At 33.6% G+C, this 23,360-nt stretch overlaps 3 protein-coding genes across 3 annotated transcripts; 2 read left to right on the forward strand and 1 right to left on the reverse strand.

Annotated features, from left to right (window-relative positions):
- Positions 5,807-12,609, forward strand: LOC109346062 (probable inactive histone-lysine N-methyltransferase SUVR2). Its single transcript, XM_019585426.1, has 10 exons — positions 5,807-5,912; positions 6,565-6,816; positions 6,913-6,948; positions 7,053-7,554; positions 8,125-9,335; positions 9,448-9,710; positions 10,527-10,593; positions 10,711-10,761; positions 11,087-11,183; positions 12,220-12,609. The coding sequence occupies exons 2-10, from the start codon at positions 6,634-6,636 to the stop codon at positions 12,252-12,254; spliced, it is 2,445 nt and encodes an 814-aa protein (XP_019440971.1). The 5' UTR covers positions 5,807-5,912; positions 6,565-6,633; the 3' UTR covers positions 12,255-12,609.
- On the reverse strand, positions 13,377-15,873 carry LOC109346063 (glutathionyl-hydroquinone reductase YqjG). The gene is made up of 3 exons (XM_019585427.1): positions 15,033-15,873; positions 13,869-14,118; positions 13,377-13,753 (listed from the first exon to the last, which is right to left on the reverse strand). Exons 1-3 carry the CDS (start codon positions 15,821-15,823, stop codon positions 13,571-13,573), a joined length of 1,224 nt encoding a protein of 407 aa, XP_019440972.1. The 5' UTR covers positions 15,824-15,873; the 3' UTR covers positions 13,377-13,570.
- Positions 18,421-20,610, forward strand: LOC109346064 (60S ribosomal protein L23). Its single transcript, XM_019585428.1, has 3 exons — positions 18,421-18,745; positions 18,865-18,906; positions 20,333-20,610. The coding sequence occupies exons 1-3, from the start codon at positions 18,448-18,450 to the stop codon at positions 20,413-20,415; spliced, it is 423 nt and encodes a 140-aa protein (XP_019440973.1). The 5' UTR covers positions 18,421-18,447; the 3' UTR covers positions 20,416-20,610.

Here is a 23,360-nt window from a genome sequence, read left to right on the forward strand (position 1 = left end):
ATCTTTATTGGAGATAATGTTCTTTCAATAAGTAAATGATGTAAAGATGAATAATTATATGAAATTCTTGGAAATGATACAACGAAGAGTGATCATATCTAAAGTGATGTATGTAAAGAATTGCATGGTTAAGGACGAGGTCCGCAAGTGTTATATTATGCACACACAGCGAGATCATCTAACCATAAGAGGCTTGGCTTGAGAGTCGTCCAGGGTGATTCAACGATGGTTCGTAGTGGTGCTGAGGTTTATTCTATGTGGTTTAAATGTTAAGATCGGGTCCCACTAGAAGAATTCCTGATGAGAGATGTCTTAGGATGGGCAGATCGTTATAAAAGATTGATTGAAAGATTTAATTTGCTAACTTCGGTTAGTGTGCATATTCATTGTGAATAATGAAGTAGTGGAGAGGAAATTTATGGGAGACGAACGAGCCCCGAGATGTTGAGAGGGACGGCGATGGTTGTGATTCGTTAGCAAAGTCTTGAGGGAGAGTCTAGGTGAGACGAGTCTCGTGTGTTCCTAGATGAGGTATTCTGTTGGATCGGACAGTGCTCACAATGCAAACTAGACGATCTTTGCAATCAGGATCAATGAGAGAGATGCCCAGAAAATGTTTGAATATATATATATATATATATCCTTGCGAGGAATAAGTTTTGGTGCGATCAAATTGCTTATTATGGGACCTGTACTCTCGGTTATTTTCGAATAGTTGATGGGAGGATAATGGTGTAAGGATGGTGGACATATGCATAACATGCATACATGGTATTTATCGATATTGATTCTAAAATCATAAGTTTTATACTTCATTCATCATTAATACATGAGTGTATGATCATATGATATATCTGTACTTGTTCTTTATCTTAGGGTGATATTCTGTGTAATTCCACGATGTCAATGATAAGTTTTTCATTAGATATTTTACTCCATCTCTTTCTTTTTGGTGTACTCGTATACATCCATGTTTAGATGGACAGATCGACGATGATCATGGGCTACTGCTTTACCATGTCCTAGGAGGGGGCATGGAGCATGTGACCTGGAATTGGATCTCGTATGTGATGGCTCTATGTTGCATCTCCCAACACATTATGAAGTTCGAGAAGCATCGTTCACCCTACCAGAGCGAAGGTCCATACGTGCCGGTCCATCTGCACCAGCTGAGGCATGAGGCAGATCGGAGGTTGTTAGGACCTGGCCCCAACCGAGATTCTCATATACTGAGTCAATGCCAAGAGGGACAGAAGGAGCATGCATGGCTACTTCATCGGGGCCTAGAGGGTACACCCTGGACCCTTCGATGGATTGGGCAGCATATGAGGTGGTGGAGGACGAGGACGATGACTGTGTGAGTTAATTTGCATAGAGGATTCAATGGAGGTTATAGATATCGCTTCAGACTCAGATATCGAGGAAGACCCGAGTGAGGTTTCCATTGCACCACTGGTCAAGGAGCTTCTTTCTTTCTTTTGATAGGGAACCTGTGTATGGTACTTTTGTAATATCAACGCCTCCGACATTATTTTATTTGTATTTGTATTTTTATTCTTTGTTAGGGGCGAAGAATAGACTCCGCCTTGTATTTTGTAAACCATGATGTATGTATTACAAATTCAAGAATTGATTAATGAGAAGTATTCAAAAAAGAATTGTGTTTCATTCACTTACATTTTAAGTATTAAGAAATTATTTCCGCAAAGGTTTGAAAATGTGACGTCTTGAAAGAGAATAGATAAAATGATTTGTAAGTTATATGTTACATAAAAGAAAAAAATTATCCATTTTCCCAAGAGATTAAATATAGTAATTATAAAATGATTTTCGGGGTGTTACAATTCTCATAATAGAAAATAAAACCGTCTAACATTAAGAGAATGTATGTCCTTTAGATAACAAAAAAGGAAGAATGAGACTCAATCTTTTTTGCAATCAAGAATGCTATTCCATCAATTTTTAGTACACGCTTATACTATGATGGAGTCTGAACGATTGTCTTTTATCAAAAGAAATCAGTCAAAGCTAAGGATTGATAAATACATAAATTTGAATGAACCTCAAATAAATGACCAAAGTCAATGATCAAATATTGGAAAGAGAGTCATATTACCTTCAACATTTGTTAGTAGTCATAGATACATGGATCAATTATGCTTTGCTTTGATGGGATGACCATTTGTAGTTTATTGGGATTTCCTAATTTTATTTTGACAATGACATACAATCCTAATTGACCTTAAATTGTAAGATTTCTTAACCCTATTGGTTTGGAGCCACATGATAGACCATATATTATCTCAAGGATTTTCAAAATGAAGATTGAAAAAGGGCATGTTTTGGGTAAAGTAATTGTGTATTAGTACGTATTTCATATAATTTATTCCACTATATTATATATGTTACTATTTTAATAAATTTGGATACTTATTAATCATTTTTAATTTAATTTTGAAATATATACACCATTGAATTTAAGAAGAGAGGTTTATCACATGCATACTTGCTTATTTTTTGCATATATCTAACAAATATTCATCTCCAAATGATATTGATAGAATTATCTTTTCTGAAATTTCAAATCAACATGATAATCTTGAATTGTACAACTTGGTCAAGTCACATATGATTCATGATTAATGGTAAAATCTAAACCATATTATGTATGCTTAGTTATGCATAAAACTAATTTGGGTCAAGAGCAACTCCTAAGAAACAAAAATTTGAAAAGACGAAACTAATATTTTAGTTCTTTTACTTATTTTTTTAATTTGCATAATTAACTTTTATCTCGTTCCAATATTTTAATTTTGTTTTGTGTGATAGGTGTAAGTGGATCAGTTGTCTCTTTCTAATCATATAACCTTAAGAATAAAGGTTACATATAGGGGTATCTATTTCAGTTTAGGAAAAATATATTCTAGAATCAATGATAGGAATAATATATAAATATGTTGGTTTCAAGTTGTAAATAAATATTGCTCAAGGAAAATAATTCTCGTGATTTAGTGCTTTCTTATTCTCATGGAATAATGGGGAATGCTTTATTCTCACATCTAAAAAATATAATTTCTAAATTTACCAATGTTTTCTGCTAACTTTTCACTTATTTTCCATAACCCTTTCATGTCATTTCTCCTTCTTTCTCACATCAACTTGCAATTTTTTTTGTTATGTAGTTGCATGTAGGTATTATTAGTATAAATTTGTTATTTTAGTTATATCACATTAAAAAATGTTAATCTTGACTTCTAAAAATTTACTTAGAAATTGTAATAAACTAAATAACTCAAATGATAAATAGAATAATATAATGTTTTGACAATTATACCAAACATTTCAAGTAATATACATCATAAACAAACAAAGTTTCAAATTATTATCATTAATGTGAATAAAGATTCCTAAGAAAACAAATATGAACTTCATAAGTGCCAAACATACCTAAATTTTATACACTTTTATGACACTTATCTTAAGCATAATTGAAAAAAACCAACTTAAAAACAATACTTTTTGGATAAAATATCACAATCTTGTATATTTGAGTTTGTATTTCTCTTTAATGTGTTTTGTAGGATTTAGAAAGAAAAAGAAAAGAGAATAAAGACTCATGGTCCAAACTCAAGGTGCTCAAGCAGGCAGCTTAGCGTGGAGCAAGCTACTCTGAGCTGACATGGACACCAGCCTGGCACGGTCAAACCCAACCTGGCTCAGTCAAACCAACCTGACACAGACCAAGTTGCTCAAGCAGGCAGCTTAACGGACCTGCTTGACAGCTCAACCTAGCACCAGACAAAGCCTGACACGGTTAGAACACAAGCTTGGCACACGCCCAAGCTGCTCAAGCAGGCAGCTCAGCGGTGCCACATATGTGCTCAGCGATGAACTAGACACCTGACCAGGTCAGCAAACACCAAGCCACGTCTCAATCAGCACGGTCAAAGTTGCTCAAGCAGGCAGCTTAGCGGTGCACATGTGTGCTCAGCGGTGTGCACCCAGAATTAACTTAGCCATCAAGAAACCATGAAGTCATGCATGACCTCACTTCAAGTAGTTCACCATAGGCTTTTTAGGAGTAGCTCACCATAGCTGGTCTCATAGCTCACAACTAGCCTTGGTGAGTCAAGCTTAATGAGGTGACCAAGCTACTTGACCAAGTGACCAAACTCATGTTGAAGGGTTTGGTCAGCTGCTGAGCGGTGCAAAGAAGCAGCTCAATGGTGGCAGGAAAAACTCTATAAATAGGAAGGCATTTCCTCCATTCAAGAGGAGAAAGGAGAAGACTTTTTGAAAGTTGATTATGTATTTCTTCTTCTTCTTTTATTCTAAATTTGAATTTTAATCTTTCAAGTTGGTGTTTTGGTTAATTTTATTTGTTTGAGAAGTTCTTAATGCTCTTTTTAGATTGATCACCTAAAAACCGACTTCAAGTCATGAAAAATTACTTGTCTCAAACACTTAACAAATAAACTAAGAAGTAGTTGTACATTAGAATACCATTAAACCGGTGTTGTAATTTATTCCATAAAACCGAGATGGTATTCAAAGGTACTTAATAATTATGTAATATGGGATTGCGTCGATACCATTGTACCGGCGTTAGAATTTATTCTAACAAAGCCGAGATGAGGCAAAGAAGGAATAACTTATTCACATGATTATTAGAAGTAAGTTGTAACTCGAATATTCTTCAAACCATTATATTGGCGTTGGAATTTATTTCAACAAAGCCGAGATGACGAACAAAGAATAAAACTGAATTCACTTACTTAACCAATAAAGAAAACACACCAAAGAGAAAACTCCTTTCAACAGAACCAAACATATATTTTAATATATACATATGAATAATATTCATAGTAATAACATTTCTAAGAATGTGATTGTGGAAGGTACAAATCTATAACTCGAAATTAACACCCTTAAGAAGTAACAATAGACCACAAATCAGTGTTATAAAACTTAGCTTGTATCAGTTGGTCCGACCGATTAAACTGTGAACCGAACATATGATCGGCTTGAGCCTCTCATATAACCAATTTTGCATCAAAATTGGATTGAATCGATTTGACTCGATCGATTTACGCCTATAATAGGTTACTCGAAATGTTGGACTGATTGGACCAATTGAGTCAATCAACAAATATTTTTTTAAAAACAACCAAAGCAATATCGTTTTGAACAAAAAAAAATCAAATACTTTTAACTTTTATGATTATATTTGTCATTATAAATTATGTTAAAGCAAAACTTTCATTTTTTAATTATATTTTAAAGTTATGTACACTTTTGGTTTAATTAAAGCATAATATATGTGTTATTTGACGATGTTTTTAACTTATTTGTGACATTTTAGAGTACGTAATGAACTATTCTTTGTCGGTTGTTTAATTAGGTATGATAATATTTTTAAATTTGTAATATAAAGTTATTAAATAATATCATCTAATATTATGAATTTATAATATAAATCGAGTCAACTCGTCCAATCATTGACCTACTAGTCTAACCATTGACCCACTGGTCCAACTAGTAACTTATTGACTCAATGCCCCCACCAAGTCATTGATCCGTCCGAGTTCAATATTACTGTCACAAATAAAGTTAAGAGTGTGAAAGAAGCCCAAATGAGAAAAAAATAAATTAAATAACAAAAGTGTTTTTTTTATTTAATTAAAAAATCTTTTTATTTTAACTAAATCTTGTTTTTTTTACTTATATGTATTTAAGAAAAAAAAAATCTTATTATAATAAACCAAATCCAATATTAATAAATTAAATCTCTTTTTTTTTTTACTCTTTTAGAGGGGAGAGTTTTATTCTCTTATCGTGTACCTTATTTCTTACAACTCTCACTCCTTTCTCATTCTTCCCTCCTCTCCTAAAATGCTCATCATTCAAAAAATGTATGTATCTTTATTCTACTATCTTCACTTCCACATTATTATTATTACTCTCTTTCTTTCTCTGTTTCTCATAGGTCTTTTTTTGTGTTTTTTTATAATCTTTTTATGTGGGTTTTGATCATGTTTAGGTTTTGGGTTTAATGTGTAGAAATTTTCAATTTGCATGTTATTTGTGACTGGTTTTTCCCCCTCTGTTCATTGCTCAATAATGTGTGTATGATTGTGAGATTTTGGGTTCTTTGTTTTTTTCTTTGTAGGTGGGTTTTGATCATTTTTAGGTTTTGGGTTCTTTGTTTTCTCTCTTTCTAGGTCTAGAGCATGGTGATGAATACGCGAAAGACACTCTTTTTACAACAAAAAGATTATGTTTTTGTGAATGCCTTTGGATAGTTTCTTGTAAACGAAGAAGCTTTAAAAGGGTTTTTATTATAGTGCTTAAAGGGTTTGCACCAATAAGTCAAAATGTGAAATTTTATTGTTTAATTTCCAATTTTTAGACATCATTGTATGGGTTTTGGTTTAATTGCTTTATTTATCTAGTTATTGATTAGTTGAGTAAGTGATATTCCTTGTTCTCCCCAGATTTTGCTTTGTAAGTTACTAGTTATTACCTAAGATACTCACAAATCATATATTGTATTTGCAATCGCAGAAATCTTTGAAATTTAGGGCCTTGTGTATTTGGGAACCTGTAGTGAAAGTAACTGTTTGCTGATTAAAAATGGCACCCAATCCAAAAGTAGTAGCTGCCTTTCGGGCAATGTCAGCTCTTGGCATAACTGAATCGCAAGTTAAACCAGTATTGAAGAAACTCCTTAAGTTGTATGATAAAAATTGGGAACTTATTGAAGAAGAGAATTATAGAGCTCTTGCAGATGCAATATTTGAGGCTGCCGAACATCCGGTGTGTCTCCAACTGTATTTGCTGTTTCTTTTTTCTTCTTTGCACACTCTGGTCTCATCTGCATACTGACTTCTGTTGTTGGATATTATTTAACAGGTGCCAGAACAGAAAAAGAAAAGCAAGAATGTTCATGTACATTAAACTTACCATTTTCTGTTGCTTTAACTAACCTGCATTACTCTTTTTGTTTTATCCCTATTGTTGCTGATGTGTCTTCTGGATTTCCAAACAAGCAGCAAGAAGAGATGGAGGATGAAGAAGCTCAGATGCATGTTGACTCAGCCCAACCTTTGAAAAGGTCGCATTTAAGAGTCCAAGACGGTCAGTCTTCGAATCCTCTTACTAATAGCAGCCCAGGCTCAGCCGCTTCTCCGTTAAAAAAGCCTAAATTAGAAGGGGACATATTACCTGAGAGTAGTTCCAGACAACGGCCTCAAAACACAGCAGTGTCATCTGATATAAATGCGAGGTCTGAGTCACGCCCAATTCCACCACATGATGGTACTGTTGACAGGGGAAAGCAACCTTTATCACCCCAAGTTGCCAGACGAAGAAGATTAATATCTGAAAGGGAAAGAGCAGCTTTATCAGCACAATCTAAAGAACCAACAGTTGAACCAGGAATGCGTCCCCTGCCAAACAACAAAATGCCTCATAGTCATGCAGTGATCATACCCAAGGACGAGCCTATTGACGAATTGCCTGATTATGCCGTTCCCGTTACAATGATTCCCCCTGGTATTGAATGGACAATTCCTTGATTTCAAGTTTCTCACTTTTTGTCTGGTTTTGTTTTTAGTAGCCTACTAGCACTAGCATGATAAGTGGCAACTTTTTGTGGAATTCAATATTTCAATAATAATACTGTAATTGCTAGGTAATATTGTGAATTGGATAGGAATATTTTATTAGGAAAATACATGAAAAACTTAATGTCAGTTTCTCGAAGGAAGAAAGAAGTCAATGTGCGAAATTTGAGTCTGTGTGCAAAATGTGGTTTGGCTGTAAACACATTTTGGTCAACCTTAACCTGAGACCCCACCCTAAAATGGCAGCTAAATTTTGGTCGTGGTGTTTGCTTAACTGATGGAAATGAGACACTGGTACCCCGCCATATGCTGTCATTGGTGTATCCAATATGATAGAACCAGGTTCTGGCATCTGAAGCAGTGTTCTTACCTGTCTGAAATGAAAGATTTTTTTTAATTCTAATAATTGTGGTCCATTATTCTTTTATTTACCTTGTTTCCAACTTAAATTCAACTGTGTAAAGATACTATGTTGATGATTTTTTACTTTTTTTTGAAGAACCATCAAGCATGAGGAACTCGCCAATGATGAATGGCGCTGCGAGAAAGCGAGATGGCCATATCACCAAGGCATCATTGCAATTTAGAGATGAAACAGTTAGAGATGAAGATATCCATCCTTCCTCAAATGAAGAAGCAACTTCTAATGTAGAGATAGCCTCTTCAACTCTGGGAGAAGTAAAAATTTCTCTGAGGTGCAGCTTTGCTGTTGGTAGACCTGAATATCGTATGCCTAGTCAAGATCAAATTCTACAGATGATGGAGGAAAAATGTCTGCGGTCATATAAAATCACTGACCCAAATTTTTCTGTCCCGAAACTGTTGAAAGATATATGTGATTGCATGTTGGAATTCAGAAATGATTCAAATGATGACTCGCAGAAAAAGTCTTGGACAACGTCCAATGTTGATGTGATGAAGGAATCTGATGCTCATGGCATTCTAAGCAGCCGGGGAAATGAAGATCCAAACATGCTTTCTCACACTTCCAATGGATCAATCAATGTTAAGTCTTCTGCTGCCTTGGTTTCACCCCGAAGTCCCTTTTCTGTAGCGGAGGTGAGTGGTCTGGATGATGCTGTACGGGCTTCCTTAAAGGACAAAACAACCAATATCTTAGAAAGTAATTACAGTAAGGAGCCTGAGAATCTCATGTCTCCAAATTCACATAGTTTAGCAGTTGTTCCACAGCATAATCAGCTTACAGATATTAGGTCTATTCATGATGTTAATGATCTTACAAAAGGAGAAGAAATTGTTCAAATTCCATGGGTAAATGATACTACAAATGATTTCCTGCCACCTTTTCACTACATACCCCAAAATCTTGTGTTCCGAGATGCTAATGTTAGCATTTCTCTATCATGTATTGGTGGTGAGGACTGTTGTTCAACTTGTATGGGCAATTGTGTCCTTTTGTCTACACAATGTGCTTGTGCAAATAAAACTGGAGCTGAATTTGCATATACTGCTGAAGGACTACTGAAGGAAGATTTCTTGGAAGAGTGCATTGCCATCAGCCACAACCCTCAACAACATTACTTCTATTGCAAAGACTGCCCACTAGAAAGATCTAAGGATGATGGTTGTTTAGAACCATGTAAGGGACATTTAAAGAGGAAATTTATTAAAGAATGTTGGACCAAATGTGGCTGTGGAAAACAGTGTGGCAATCGGGTTGTTCAACGAGGAATAACTGGCAAATTGCAGGTGGGTATTTAGGTAATCTTTGCCACCAACTAAACAGACACATTCGTATTCTTAATGGTTTCTTTAAAGCTCATTATTCAAATGTTTTCTCTAATAATCATCTTGAACTTAGGTATTTTTCACTCCAGAAGGAAAAGGTTGGGGTCTTCGTACCTTGGAGGACCTGCCAAAAGGTGCGTTTGTGTGTGAGTTTGTTGGAGAAATTTTAACCACTGAAGAGCTGAATGAGAGAAACATGAAATGCACTGGAAATGGGAGCTACACATACCCAATTGTACTGGATGCAGATTGGGATTCAAGGTTTGTGAAGGATGAAGATGCTCTATGCTTGGACGCGGCATCTTTTGGTAACGTTGCCCGGTTTATCAATCACAGGTATGAAATTGCTACCTATTATTTCAAATTTTCACCGCAGTGTCTAAATTAAGGGAAGGAATCAAACAGCTTAGTGAGTAAACAGCTCTAATTTTATATTTTTCGTTGAAACCCTACAGCTGTAACTTTGGTTGCCCAACCTTTAAGGATATACTTCACTTTTGCCAATAATCCCGTATAAATATTGATTTTCTCTTGGTACAAATTTTCACAACTACTTTTTAGTTCGCAGGCATTGCTTGGTTTTGTTTTATCACAACTGAAGAGGACCAAGTATTCATTTATCTCGTTTAAATTTAAAAACAAAATATTTACATTCATAGTTTGATTTAGATGTTTCATATAGTAAAGGAGTGCCGAACTGCCCTAAGCCTCTAACATAAGAAGACAAAACCGGGCAAGAGAATTTCAACTATCGAACTATGTGAACCCAATAAAAGGATCATTATAGCTGAAACATCGTCAATTTTGATGTGTATTTATATATAGGTTTGAGTTTATAGTGGATGTAGTTTGTTTTGTTTTTAACACATACTTAAATTATCCTAATAGAAAACGAATCTTGTCTATGTAATTGTTATAATTTGTTGTAACTGAGAAATAAAAATACTGAATACGAGCAGACCAAGCTAATTAAATCTTTATCTACGAAATTAACTGCATATGAGCAGACCAAGCTAACCATCTACATGCTGTAGATGGTTTAATTGTGTTCTTTTAACTATAAACTTCTGTGAAAGAGTGGCTAGGCAAACATTTGACTGATTGAGTTCTTATTTGAGGTTGGTTAACTAGTAATTATATATAACTTTGCAGATGTTCTGATGCAAACTTGGTTGAGATCCCAGTCGAAATTGAGGGGCCCGGTCACCATTACTATCATGTGAGAAGTTAGCAAATTGTTGAAGTTCTGTGTGGTTTTTAATTAATTTTTTTGGCATGGCAGACTTGCTAGCTCATTTATGGCTTACTGATGCTTTTAATGTGTTAAAATGTGTAGTGTGCCTTTTTCACTTCCAGAAAAATAGTAGCACAGGAGGAGCTCACTTGGGTAAGTTTGGTTATGTAATATTATGTTCGGTAAATGGTGCTTATTAATTGCGCTTTTCTTAAGTTGGAAACAAATTAGTATCATCTAAGGAGGTTGACACAATTTATTTATTCATTGTTGAAACTGTTTTTTAATTGTTTTATGGCTATTCAAGTACGTTGGATAGTTGTCTTGTTGCAGTTGGCAGATCATTTAGCATGCTTTTACTGAACAGCATTCTATGCTCATTTTGTGTAGTTCACTTTCTTCAAATTATTTAATTAATCTAAGAATCATTTTTTTCCGGGGTGTTAATAGAAAAACTTGTTCCGTGTTGTTTTTGAAGGATTATGGCATTGACTTTGATGACAGTGATCATCCTGTTAAGCTTTTCCAGTGTAGATGTGGCAGTAAATTCTGCAGGAATATGAAGCGATCAAATAGTAAGTTCAATCTACCAATTTTTTTGGGGTACTTTTTATCATTAAAAATGTTTTCCTTTACCTTTCCTCGTTATCTTCTCCTATATCTATATTATGGCCTCAATGCAATATCTTTTGTCCATTGTGCATTTAAAGTTTCGGCCTCAACAATAAAGTATGAAATATACTGCATTGACTTTTGTATAGGTTGTGGTTCTATTTGTTAGGTGTTGTTCTTCCTTACTCGCATCTTAACTGATTGATGGTGTCATTTAATTTGAAATCATACGAACAGTTTATAAGATCTTGATCTATCAAATCATACTACTACCTTTTTATCGGGTTGATAATTGGGAAGGCTCTGGTCATCTACTGAAATGGAAGTTTTAAATTTCTTTTACTTTTCAAAACAGCATTGTTTACACCAGAAGTACTTTTAGGCCTATTGCAAATACTCTGAAAGGGCACATAGTTTTGTCAGAATGAATCAATCCAATCCAAACCAAACCATGTTTTTAGGATTGGTTTGAGTATTTTTTTAGAACCAATCATTGTTGGTTTGGTAACTTGGTTCCTGGGTTTGGCTTTGGTTGGAACCAAACCAACCCATAGAACCAACCACAATATCAATACTATGTCATTTCACTGATACCAGGCACACCATCTGCATGAAACAAACGAGTCTTGTACTTACGCCTTCATTAAACTAGTGTAAATACTAACTGATTCTTGATTTTAAATATAGGAGGGGCAACAACTGATCAATACTGATGGAGAAATGTTTGTTTCAGTTGGTTGTTTGTTAGTAGTTTTTAAACTTCAACTGTTTTTATGTTTGTATTTTTAAATAGGATGTTTGAACTTTTAAGTGTCTTTTTAATCATGTTATTTGAGTTTGTTTGCATTAGACCCGATAGAACTAACTCAAACCAAGGTAATCAAATTCGGGTCGGGTCGGTTCGGTTCTAAAGATCAAAATGGCATTTCTTCAACCCAATCAACTTTGTAATTTTATCTGTTATTGTTTACTAATTAATTTCTACTCTTCCATTTTCAGGATCCACTAGATCTGCTTCAGCTGCAAGTTCATAGTGTCTGAAATTAGTGCTTTTTGTCTCGCTCATGCTTTGGATGAGTTGTAAATGAGACCCAGCCTACTGCAATGGTGCATTTGTTTTTTTGCTTTTGGGTTTGTTGTTTTGGTTGGTGGTTGGGGAGCTTGTAACTTTGTACAACTTTCTGAAAACTATTGTGCAGTAATGGCCAAGGAGAGTTTATGGTCATTCAATGTCCAATCATTTGCATAAAATCAAAACTGACATTGAAGTACTGATTTTGATGTATTTCTTATTGGAGCTTGGAACTAATGCACTTGAAAGACCAATATAGTTGTTCCTTTACCAAACTTGGGCAATTTGGCTTAAGATTTTGGTGTTTAACTGCATTATCCTTATGTGTCTGACCTTTGTTGAATGTCAATATACTATGTTTTTTATTGTGACAAATCTAGTTTTATTCAAAGTTTATTTTAGGCTAATGGGTAGGAAAATTGTGGTGTTTTATGTTGAAAGCTGGTAAAGAAAAAAAAATGGTCCTTTGCTTGTACTTTACCGCTGGAAAAACACTTTCTAAATGGTTCATTTTTTATAAGATTGAATCCTTTACCGGCTGTAACCACCCTTTTGACAAAAACTTTTACAAAATGGAAAGATTTGTATAAGTTATACCTTTGTTAGGTATCAATATTTTAGATACCTGTTGCATGAAGAAAATATTTTATTGCGAACGAACAAGATATTTTGAGGAATTAACTTTACGTAAAATCATTATTAATACATGCCTTTTCCACATTAAAAGAGAATCTTTATATAACATTATATTTAGAGACAAATGTAGTTATGATTTTTTGTGTTATCATTTATGATTAAATTTTAATTATAATTAAAATTTTAATGTGTTATCAATATTTTACTGAATGTTTCCATATAGACATGTTTTCAGATAAGTCTTTCTCTGAACCTTTACTTAAAAGTTGGATGATTTTATGAATAATTGAAGCAGTATGACATTGTTTAAATTGTATTTACTTGATCAATTATGATTGGCATTATTTGAAGTTTTATCTTGATTACAAGAGATGTTATTCCTTGCCACATGGATGATATAGGAAATAACTAAGAAAAGTATAATCATCCCAAAAGATGAGACATTGGGTTGAGTTTCAAATACATGGATAAACTTGAGCAACACCAAGTTGAGTAAGTGGATAGAAACTATATCCAAGGTTTACATAAGCAACACTACATGGTAACATTCAGTAAAAGTGTGCTGTACAATATACAGGAACAATAATAAACATGTATGTTATACACTATAATTACTACAATCCTGTGTTTAGTGCTGGTTCACTATTTGACAAGTAATGGTATAGCTGATGATATGGATTCCCTGCCATGAGGCCTTAAAAGGGTTTCATGCTCAGAACTTGAAGGCATGATTGGTCTAATGCTCCCTGGATTGAGAGGAAAAAGGATCTTGTAGTAACCATCCATAATTTCTGTGAAATTACAAGTAGCTGCCACCTTGGGAATCTGTCCCATGCCATAAACATGGAACTTAGTATTAGTATTTTGTTCAGCACAACATTACAATAAACTACACAACCAATAAATGAATCTTAAGTCTAAACTTTCTTTGAGCATGTACCTGATAAATGTCACGCGTGTAGGCATGTAGATTGGGATACTCATATAACTTCTTCTTGGTGCATTTGAAAAGGACATTATAGACAAGATCAAACCGAATAAGTGTGGTGAAAAGGCACACATCTACAAGGGTCAGTGTGTCACCACATAAGTACCGGGAATTGGCCAAGTGATCCTCCAACTTGTCCAGTGTACCAAACAACCCATTTACTGCTCTATCATATGCTTCTTGGCTCTGTGCAAATCCACACCTGCAATTGCAATGAGGAAATGATAATTCTACATAATCACATCGTTTTACACGCGAACTAGTATATGGTGATCTTTTAATGTCTCAAATACCAGTTACTTACATGCCATTCAGCATGAATTTGGTATCCATATTATCCTTGATAGCAAATAGATATGATTGTGAATAACAGGTGGGTTTGGGAAGCACAAAGTCTGAATAGGCATCTTGGCTGGTCTATTGACAGTGCCACAAAAAACCGCATGATAAAAAAACAAGCCTAATGTCAAGCTTAGGCATTCAATTTCCGACTTATTTTTTCAAGAGTTTTTTTGGCCTGACCAACCCAAGACCAAAGCAGACTAAACCAAACCGGAACAGGCTACCCAAAACAACAGCTACAACAACCAAGCCTCAGTTTCACTAGGATGGGGTCAGCTACATGATCAAAAGAGGTCATGATGCTCTATCATAAATCATGTCTAGTGACGAAACAATGATCTCTAAGATTAAGGGTTAAAACTTAAGATCTTATGCACATAAGTGTGTGTGGATTCAAACACTAGCCACTATTTTTAAACCTACATATGTGTGCATGATGCTCTACATAATCGGTCCTAAGTTCGAACCAAATGTGAATGTTGTGTTAGACATGTAAAACTTTTTTGAATCTCTATGATACAAACCAGGCTACCCAATTTGACAATTGAAGCACATGATGGGTGGATACATATACACCATTTAGCCCCCGAAGATGTTATCTCCGACATTTGAATGCATGACCTTGAAGTCACAAGTAGTTGCTCCATTTTAATAATTTGATCACTATAATAATAATAATTATAGTAAAAGTGAAATATGTGGTGGTGCATAATTAGTTGAAAGCTATGGTACCAAAACTAGTGGAATCAATGAAATGAACAAATCAACTCTTACCTATAAACCCCATTGTTGACATTTGGATATATCAGTTGATACCATTGTTGAATCTTCTCCTTCAAGTGAGGTGGTGAAAGATCCAAATCAGGATTACTAGCTAACGCATTTAACCCAGAATTGAAGAATTCAATAATATCATAACTCTCATTACAAACAACATCCTTAGAATCATTATCCCACAACATTGGAACCGTTGACCTACCATCATACCCATTTTTTCTAACCCTATAAACTTCCTTCAACGTCTTGCACTCATTAGCCTTATCCAAACCCGGGCTCACAATACCCGACCCCGACCCATTAGCCCGTTTAAACTCCCACGACCCGTCTGGCCCGGGTGACGAAATCGAAACTGGCACGGCATCGTCCAGGCCCTTTAAAGCCCGCACTATGAGGGTCCTGTGGGCCCATGGGCATGGAAGGCCCACGTAGAGGTGGAGATTAGTTGCTGTTGTGGTTGATGGGCCGGAAAGCCTGAATTTTGAAGCGGGCCTAGAGTAACTGCCAGATGGGTCGGAAGGAGCGAGCTGAGACATCATGAGGTGCCAGATGGAGTTCCAGGCGGTGCGTACGGTGGTTATGAGGAGGCCCGGTGGTAATGACTTACCCCATAGGAGGTTTGTGAGAGAATTCAAGAGAGTAGAATTTGGGTTGTTGTTGTTGTTGTTGAGGGACATTTTCGGGCGTGGAGTTAGTGTTCTCCGATGATTGAAGGTGAAATCGCGGTGGAGGGTTGTCGCCGGTGAGAGGAGAAGGTGTTGAGAGAGAGGGGAAGCTGAAAACAACATTGTGAGAGTGTAAGAAAAAGAAAGAAGATAGAGTATTTGTGCAAAATGGCATAAGGGTATCTATGCTATTGAACTCTAATAAAAAGAGTGACTTAATTAAGTTTATTGAGTTGTGTGAGTCATGACTCTTGATAAAAATATATCTGTAGTTCTTATACGTGGAGAATAAGTTTATATGAATTAATGTGTTAAAATCATTGTTGTTAAAATCATACCGGTTATCAAATCATTCAGGGTACTGATATAGTAGTACATTGGTTCAACCGGTAGTTCAGTAATTAAACCACATGCCGGCCGGTTAAGCCGGACATAACTACTTATATTTATATATATATAAACCTATAACAAGAAATTTCCAAATAGTTATATACTCAAATTTATAATTCATATTTATAATATACTCAAAATTCACATAAACAAACAACTTTAAATCTTTAACAAATTCAAAGTCTAAATTACAAAACATATATCAATCCAAAAGTATCACTTAACAACTGTAAAATATAAATAAATGACACAAGTTTATAACTCATTTTACAAAACAACTAAATTTGGAGTTTTAACATTTAACACCAATGAGTCAAAGTTATTTCATATCAATATTATATTTTTGCACCAGATCATATCTTCAGACAGTACTCCAAGATTACACAAATGTTACTGAGATTATACAGTTAGGAACCAACGAGTGTAATCTAAATATGCATTGGAAGCATGTGTCTTGAAGTGTTGGAAAGATGAGTTACTGGGTTTTTAAGTTTTTAAGTTTTTTTTTTCAAAAAGAAAAATATATAAACCGGCCGATTTAATGGAATATCGGCCGGTTCACCGGTTTTGATACTTGGCCGGTTCAACATCTGTACCGTACCAGTTAGGAGACCAAACACCAATTTTCTGATTGAACCGGCCGATACAGTACGGTTTTTACATCATTGATTAAAATTGAATAAGTTTATTATAATTGATGATGAGTTAAAATTGAACAAGTTTATTGTAAATCAATAAAATAGATAGAGTGTAAGAATATCAGTAGAAAGAGAATTACACAAAATTAATATAATCACTATCTATCTTTATTTATATTTAAAAGTCAATAATAATAATTAAATATAAATGATGTAATAATAATGTAAATATGTTTTACACAAAAACTACACACATTTTTTCATGTTGATTTGAATTAGAGTATAATATCTATTTACTGTTTGATAAATATTTATGTATCGTCCTTATATCATATATTATTGATTTATATTATTTTTAAGAATAAATGATAATTAAACATAAATAATAGATGATATAATAATTATATGTTAAACATATATATTACTAGTGTATACATTTTTTTTCTTTTGATCAAATATATTTTCATTAGATTTCAACTATTTTTTTGAGGTACATCCATCCAAATAACTATCAAACCTAACTTTGCTTTACACCATCTCATTGGTACACATGGCCAATATTTCATAGAATTAGTACCAAGTGGAATGACGACCTATGAAAATAGAAGATAGAAATTATATTTTGGGTGTAATATTTATATATAATCAATATATTAATTACCTTTTATTTGAATTATATTTTTTTTAAAGTTAGTAATAACTAAAAATAAATTGTAGATGATGGTAAAAAACTCTAACACCATGTATTTTTCTTTCTCATGCATTTTTAATCCTTTCTAGTTTCTTGTAGGCTTTTACATTGAAATGAAAAATGTCATCCAGAAATCGCCATTGAAGCCTATTACAGCCGTTCTACTCGAGATAATATAACTTTGCTCATCTAAACACCATTACCTCACAATGGCTCCATGAATTTAATGTTATTTAATGTATATAAATAACTATATACTATCCATAAAGTTCAAACATATGTGAGAAGACAACATAGCCTTCTCTCTCTCTCTCAATTTGAGAGTTTGAATGGATAAATTTATGAGAAGAACGACTAATCACTATGCTAACAAGTTCACTACATTAATTAATAATTAATCTAAAGAGTTTTCCACTTTGTTTGTGCCCATTAACATATATCAAAAATATGTTTTTATTCAAAAATGAAATATAATTTCATAAAATAATATGTTACAGTATTTATTGATAGCAAAAAAACCTAACCCATGAATATCTACAATGGACACTTGTAATAATATTTTATGAGTGAAAATGAGTTTTATGATACCCGCTAAAAGGTACCACATATTTACAAATTTATTTTATAATTGAATTTTTATATATATTTATAGTTTGTTATTATTATTTTAAGATTACATATTACATACTTTACTATTATTTTATATATTGATTATTATAAAATATATAAACATATAATTAAAATTAAAAAACACATTAGATATCCGCAAATACTTGCTATTCGCATAGATACCCACAAATATTACAAGAAATAGAAAAAATAGTATATGCACTCACTACCGTCTACCATTCCCTAGTACCTTTCCTTGTAACCTTTTTTGTTTTGCTGTTTGTTTTTAGAATTCTAATAATAAGAAAGCCATTTATTTCTAAAGACCCAACAATAATAATGGGCCGGGCCCATATAACCCTAAAACCCTACCTATATAAGAAAACCTAACAATCTAGAGAAAAAATAGTGACAGAAAGATGTCGAAGAGAGGAAGAGGAGGTTCCGCCGGTAACAAGTTTCGCATGTCACTGGGTCTCCCAGTGGCGGCGACGGTTAACTGCGCCGACAACACCGGCGCCAAGAATCTCTACATCATTTCCGTTAAGGGAATCAAAGGTCGTTTGAATCGTTTACCTTCAGCTTGCGTTGGTGACATGGTTATGGCCACTGTTAAGAAAGGGAAGCCAGATCTTAGGAAGAAGGTGTTGCCAGCTGTCATCGTTCGTCAGCGTAAACCATGGCGCCGAAAGGACGGTGTTTTCATGTACTTCGAAGGTAATTGTTTGTTATCGATTTTGATTATTTCTGTCTGTGTTGATTTGATTTGGTTTTTTGAATTTTGCTTTGTGTAATGTGAAGTGTTCAGTTTTGATTTGAGGTATTTGTTTATGCAGATAATGCTGGTGTTATTGTGAATCCTAAGGGTGAAATGAAAGGTATTATTTGTTATATTCCCTCTGTTAATTTTCAAAGCAAGAGTTTGTGTTTTTATGTGTTTCGTTGTTCTTATGTGCGCTTAACTGTAGTTGTTAACACTACTCTGTAAATTCCTATTTACATTTGATACATAGATTAAGTGTGATTTGGTTTGAGATTATTTTTCAATATAATAACCTTTTAGGGAAAAAATATGATTATTTCAGTCAGAACCCGAAAATAATTAGAATCCCATAGTATTACATATTTGGAGTACCTTTAGATTATAATTTCTCTTACAGAAGACGGCGAAGAGAGCATGGAACTTGAAACACAAGAAAAAATGGTTATTTTGTTTTTAACGAAACTCAAATAGCTTTTGATTTTTCACCAAAATCTAACAAATGGAATTACATGATGAACATGATCTAAAAATACCTACTTTTAATCTTATACACATTGGCCCTAAATATTAGTAACAATGTTATTTAGAGTATTTTAAGTAGTATAAATATAAGAAGATATTGTTTTTCAAAGTATGCATTATTTTGTCTAGGAGTTGGTTTGCCCATATTATAAGAGTTGTAGCTCTATCTGGCTGTTAAAAGCCTATCCAGAAGTGACTGATACAGTATATGGTTCTACAGAAGTATATTCAAGAACTTCTCTGTGCTAACTACAACAAACCTATTCCAGTTTAGTTGTTTCAGGCCTTCACTATGACAACTTTGATACTGTCAAGTGATGTGAACATTATGATGGAGCAGAATCTCATTGCTCCCTTCTTGAATTATATTTCATCAGTGGTAAAGAAATAAAACTAGTTCTCGTCTCTACAGAGATTTTAACTACCAGTATTTCATAACCAAATATTAGGTTACACTCTCTCATAAATGTTCACATAACATGGGGTTTTGATTATCTTGGTATTTCAACCACCTTCATATGTGATAGTTAATTTGCCTAGTGGCTGATCTGCTGGGTAGTGCTATGACTTTCATAATTAAGCTAACTCTGTTTAGACTCTGGTATAACTTTTATGCATAATTTGTGCCTGGACTATCTCTTGTATCGCTCTCTTTAGAGTCCTTTGAAAGGTTTTAATTATGTATGAGCTACAGTATTTCAAGGTTTTAATTATGTATGAGCTACAGTGTTTAAAGTAACTACATTAGAATGGTATGTGCAATGTTAGATGTATGTAGCATGTTATGTCTCTGCTTTATTTAACTATTTTACTTGGTACTTTTTTACTCAATGTGTTTTCCTTATTGCACTTCTTCTATCATTCTGAGTAAATGTACTTTACAAAAATAGATTACAATAGCTACCCTTCCCGTCTCTTCATATTTGCCACTTTACTTCATGGATGCTGATTGTAAACTCTACTCTATCTGTTTTTTATATTCTGTTCTTAATTTGCTTATTTTACACCGTCAAATGTAGGTTCTGCTATCACTGGTCCTATTGGAAAGGAGTGTGCTGATTTGTGGCCTAGGATTGCAAGTGCTGCCAATGCCATTGTTTGAGTGGGAATTATAGTTATATGCCCTTCTGTTTCTGCATTATAGGATTTAAATTTGTCTCAGATTTTGTTTATGCAGGAAAATTTGCACCTTAAGTGACTGAATTTTTATCATTCGGAAACTCATTTTGAATTTTGTATGTGACATGATTCATTAATCATTAGGTCTTCGTTCTCAATGTTGTGAGTTTTTACATCTTATTCAAGTGGGTGTTATGATTATTTTCGAAAAAAATAATGCCCAATTGTTATATATCATTGATTTGGAGTATCAAATGCAAGGATATAATGGGCATATTGATTATAACCATTTCTTAAAAAACCATGTAAACATAATTTTTTAGAGTAACGCTTATTATGTTAGTGTTTTTAATATGTTGTTACACGTTAGAGAGATCGATTTGAAGGAGCATTATTTTTTATTTTGATTTTATATAAACCTATTATTGGTAAAATTGATTTTAGTAGGTTGCAGTGTAATATAGAAGATTTTTCTTGGGTGTAACAAGTTGTGTTATTGCATGTACTAATAGCTATGATTAGTTGGAAAAATGATAGATTATTAATTTTTAACTTAATTAATTATTTTTAACCAATCACAGGTCAATGGTATATGCGGTGGTTCAATTTGTACTATAATGGATGTTGTCCCATTTTCTCCAATCCACTTTCATAGCTTGAACTTGGAGACGTTAACTTTTACAAGAGGCACATTACTTTCTCCGCTTGTTGGTTGAAAGGTAGGGCAACATGACAACCTGAAATATAGAATAACATTGTCTTGTATGCCTGTGACTAACACTGGTTTAATGTTGCTTTTTAATAAGCATTTCATAGGGTGATTGTCTGAATAATCCTCCACATGTGTCTTGTTTCTCTGCCTACTTTCATCCATCTGTACACTTTTAATTCTAAATATTAAAACGGAAGTGATTTGTGAAAAGTAAGAATCCATAATTATACTAGAAGCCTCACATGGAATAGAAATGTAGATGTTGATGAATATATGAAAGGGGGAAAACTCATGAATCAATTGTTTGAAGTTGAAGGTTCAGAGGACCTTTGTAATTTCTATTGTTATTAGTAGTAGATCCCCTTATTTACGTCAGCACCATTTAATCAACAGCATTTTAACTCTGATCACCAATTAATCATTTTTCACAGAATAATATAAGGGTTCGTGAAAACAACCTCGTGGAGCTCTCTCTAACCCTATTGAGTGAGAGTTTCATGGTTATGTGTGTGAACGGCATGTAATGATGCAATTTTTTGTATTAGGACCATTCTCATCTGAATACTGCATGCTAGAAACATCATGAGAAAGTTCACATAGTCTTTGAGTAAAATTGAAGGAAACCACAATGATATAATGATAAACACAGGCTTCATTCTTTTCAACATGCTGGGGCCATAATTATATTGTCGAAATGTAACACACTAAAGTTCAATGAACTATTCATGATAATGTTTTTTTCCATCTACCACAAATCAATATTCGGTGCCTGCTTGTGCGGTAGACAATTGAAAACTCACCCTTCATGCAAATGCAACTTCTCACTTAGTACAACACAGATTTTGAGTTATGGAAGAATGAAAATCTCAAAGCTTTTTTGCTTTCAGAGATTTCATAAGAAAAAGAGAGTTGGTTCTTCAGTGACATTTGATGGTGATGTACAAAGAAGGGTGCCACTTGTTCTAAGACATGTATTTTGTAAGTTAATGGTTGGAAGAAAGTTCATGTGTGGAAAAGGAGAAAACTACATTGTCAACATAGCTATGATTTTCATAGCTATTGTCTCAACTTTGATGACCACCCTTCAAATTATCATATCTCATCTCATGTTTGCCAATCATATTTTCCTGAATTATGAATAAGTTATTCTATACTTTTTGTTGTTGCTACTCTATAGCATATGGTAAAATACGTTGCAAATTACACAATTTTAAATTGATCTCAGCTATTGGTTGAAACTTGGAATAAAGGGAAGTGTTATCTGATTTTCAACCTCATTCAGTTTCTTGCATTGTGAGAGTTATGGAACCATTTTATGTTTTTTCTTTCTCTTTGAGACTGGAATTGTTACCATATTGAAATATGTGAATTCCAAATGGCAGTTAGTTCATTCCATGTCCTATCCTAGATTTTATAGACTTTGTCATTATTTCTGCAATAATATGTTTTTAATCTTTGTATAAGAAAGTAAGGTTATCTTGTTTTTAATATCCGGATTCCGGAACAAGGAAATTTTGTTTTTGATTTCCCACAACTTATTTTGTTTTTGATTTCGTATCCAGTGAAAAATCATAATATTGTACATAAAATAAGTATTCAAATTGATTGTATTTGTAAGTTAATTTACTCTTCATTATTCAATCTCACTCATACACACATAATATTTTATTTATCATATATAATCTCAAGTAATTATTTTTTATATATACTTTATTTAAACAATAATGAATAGATTAGACACCCATACATCCCATAGGTGAAGAATACTAGTGTTCTTACATTCCTACATATCTATCTCATTTAGGGATGCAATTTGGTCATGTATTCCCCATTAAGAAATTTTATACTATTACTATATCATCAATCATTTAAATTTAATTATTATTAACTCTTAAATATTAGTAATGTAAATGAATAGTTGATTATTACATTGACAATGCATATATATTAATAATGTTTTGACATACATGATAATATTAACTAACAAAGTGTTGATCTAGTGCTGCAAGACTTTCCTAGATCCGAGAAAGACCAAATGATCTATGATTTGATTCCTAGGAGCGGCAATTGTTAGGAGGAGCAATCATCCACACAGAAAATGATTAATTTTTTACCCATATGGTGAGGGGATATCCTTAGTAGTATAAAATTTTTTTCATAAAAATATTGTCTATGTGCAATTTTTTTTTTGCTTCCTAATATTACATATAAAGTAA

The sequence above is a fragment of the Lupinus angustifolius genome, chromosome LG04 (assembly GCF_001865875.1).
Source record: "Lupinus angustifolius cultivar Tanjil chromosome LG04, LupAngTanjil_v1.0, whole genome shotgun sequence".
In the NCBI taxonomy this organism is placed as follows: domain Eukaryota; kingdom Viridiplantae; phylum Streptophyta; class Magnoliopsida; order Fabales; family Fabaceae; genus Lupinus; species Lupinus angustifolius.

What these genes read in the sequence shown, in the direction of transcription:
- LOC109346062 (XM_019585426.1), top strand. Translation starts at nt 6,634, where the DNA reads ATGGCACCCAATCCAAAAGTAGTAGCTGCCTTTCGGGCAATGTCAGCT. An exon ending in TTGAGGCTGCCGAACATCCG is followed by an intron (nt 6,817 to 6,912) that starts GTGTGTCTCCAA and finishes ATTATTTAACAG; the next exon opens with GTGCCAGAACAGAAAAAGAA. An exon ending in CCGGTCACCATTACTATCAT is followed by an intron (nt 10,594 to 10,710) that starts GTGAGAAGTTAG and finishes TAAAATGTGTAG; the next exon opens with TGTGCCTTTTTCACTTCCAG.
- LOC109346063 (XM_019585427.1), bottom strand. Translation starts at nt 15,823, where the DNA reads ATGTTGTTTTCAGCTTCCCCTCTCTCTCAACACCTTCTCCTCTCACCG. An exon ending in GTCAACAATGGGGTTTATAG is followed by an intron (nt 14,119 to 15,032) that starts GTAAGAGTTGAT and finishes TTGCAATTGCAG; the next exon opens with GTGTGGATTTGCACAGAGCC. An exon ending in ACACGCGTGACATTTATCAG is followed by an intron (nt 13,754 to 13,868) that starts GTACATGCTCAA and finishes GGCATGGGACAG; the next exon opens with ATTCCCAAGGTGGCAGCTAC.
- LOC109346064 (XM_019585428.1), top strand. Translation starts at nt 18,448, where the DNA reads ATGTCGAAGAGAGGAAGAGGAGGTTCCGCCGGTAACAAGTTTCGCATG. An exon ending in TGTTTTCATGTACTTCGAAG is followed by an intron (nt 18,746 to 18,864) that starts GTAATTGTTTGT and finishes TTGTTTATGCAG; the next exon opens with ATAATGCTGGTGTTATTGTG. An exon ending in TCCTAAGGGTGAAATGAAAG is followed by an intron (nt 18,907 to 20,332) that starts GTATTATTTGTT and finishes CGTCAAATGTAG; the next exon opens with GTTCTGCTATCACTGGTCCT.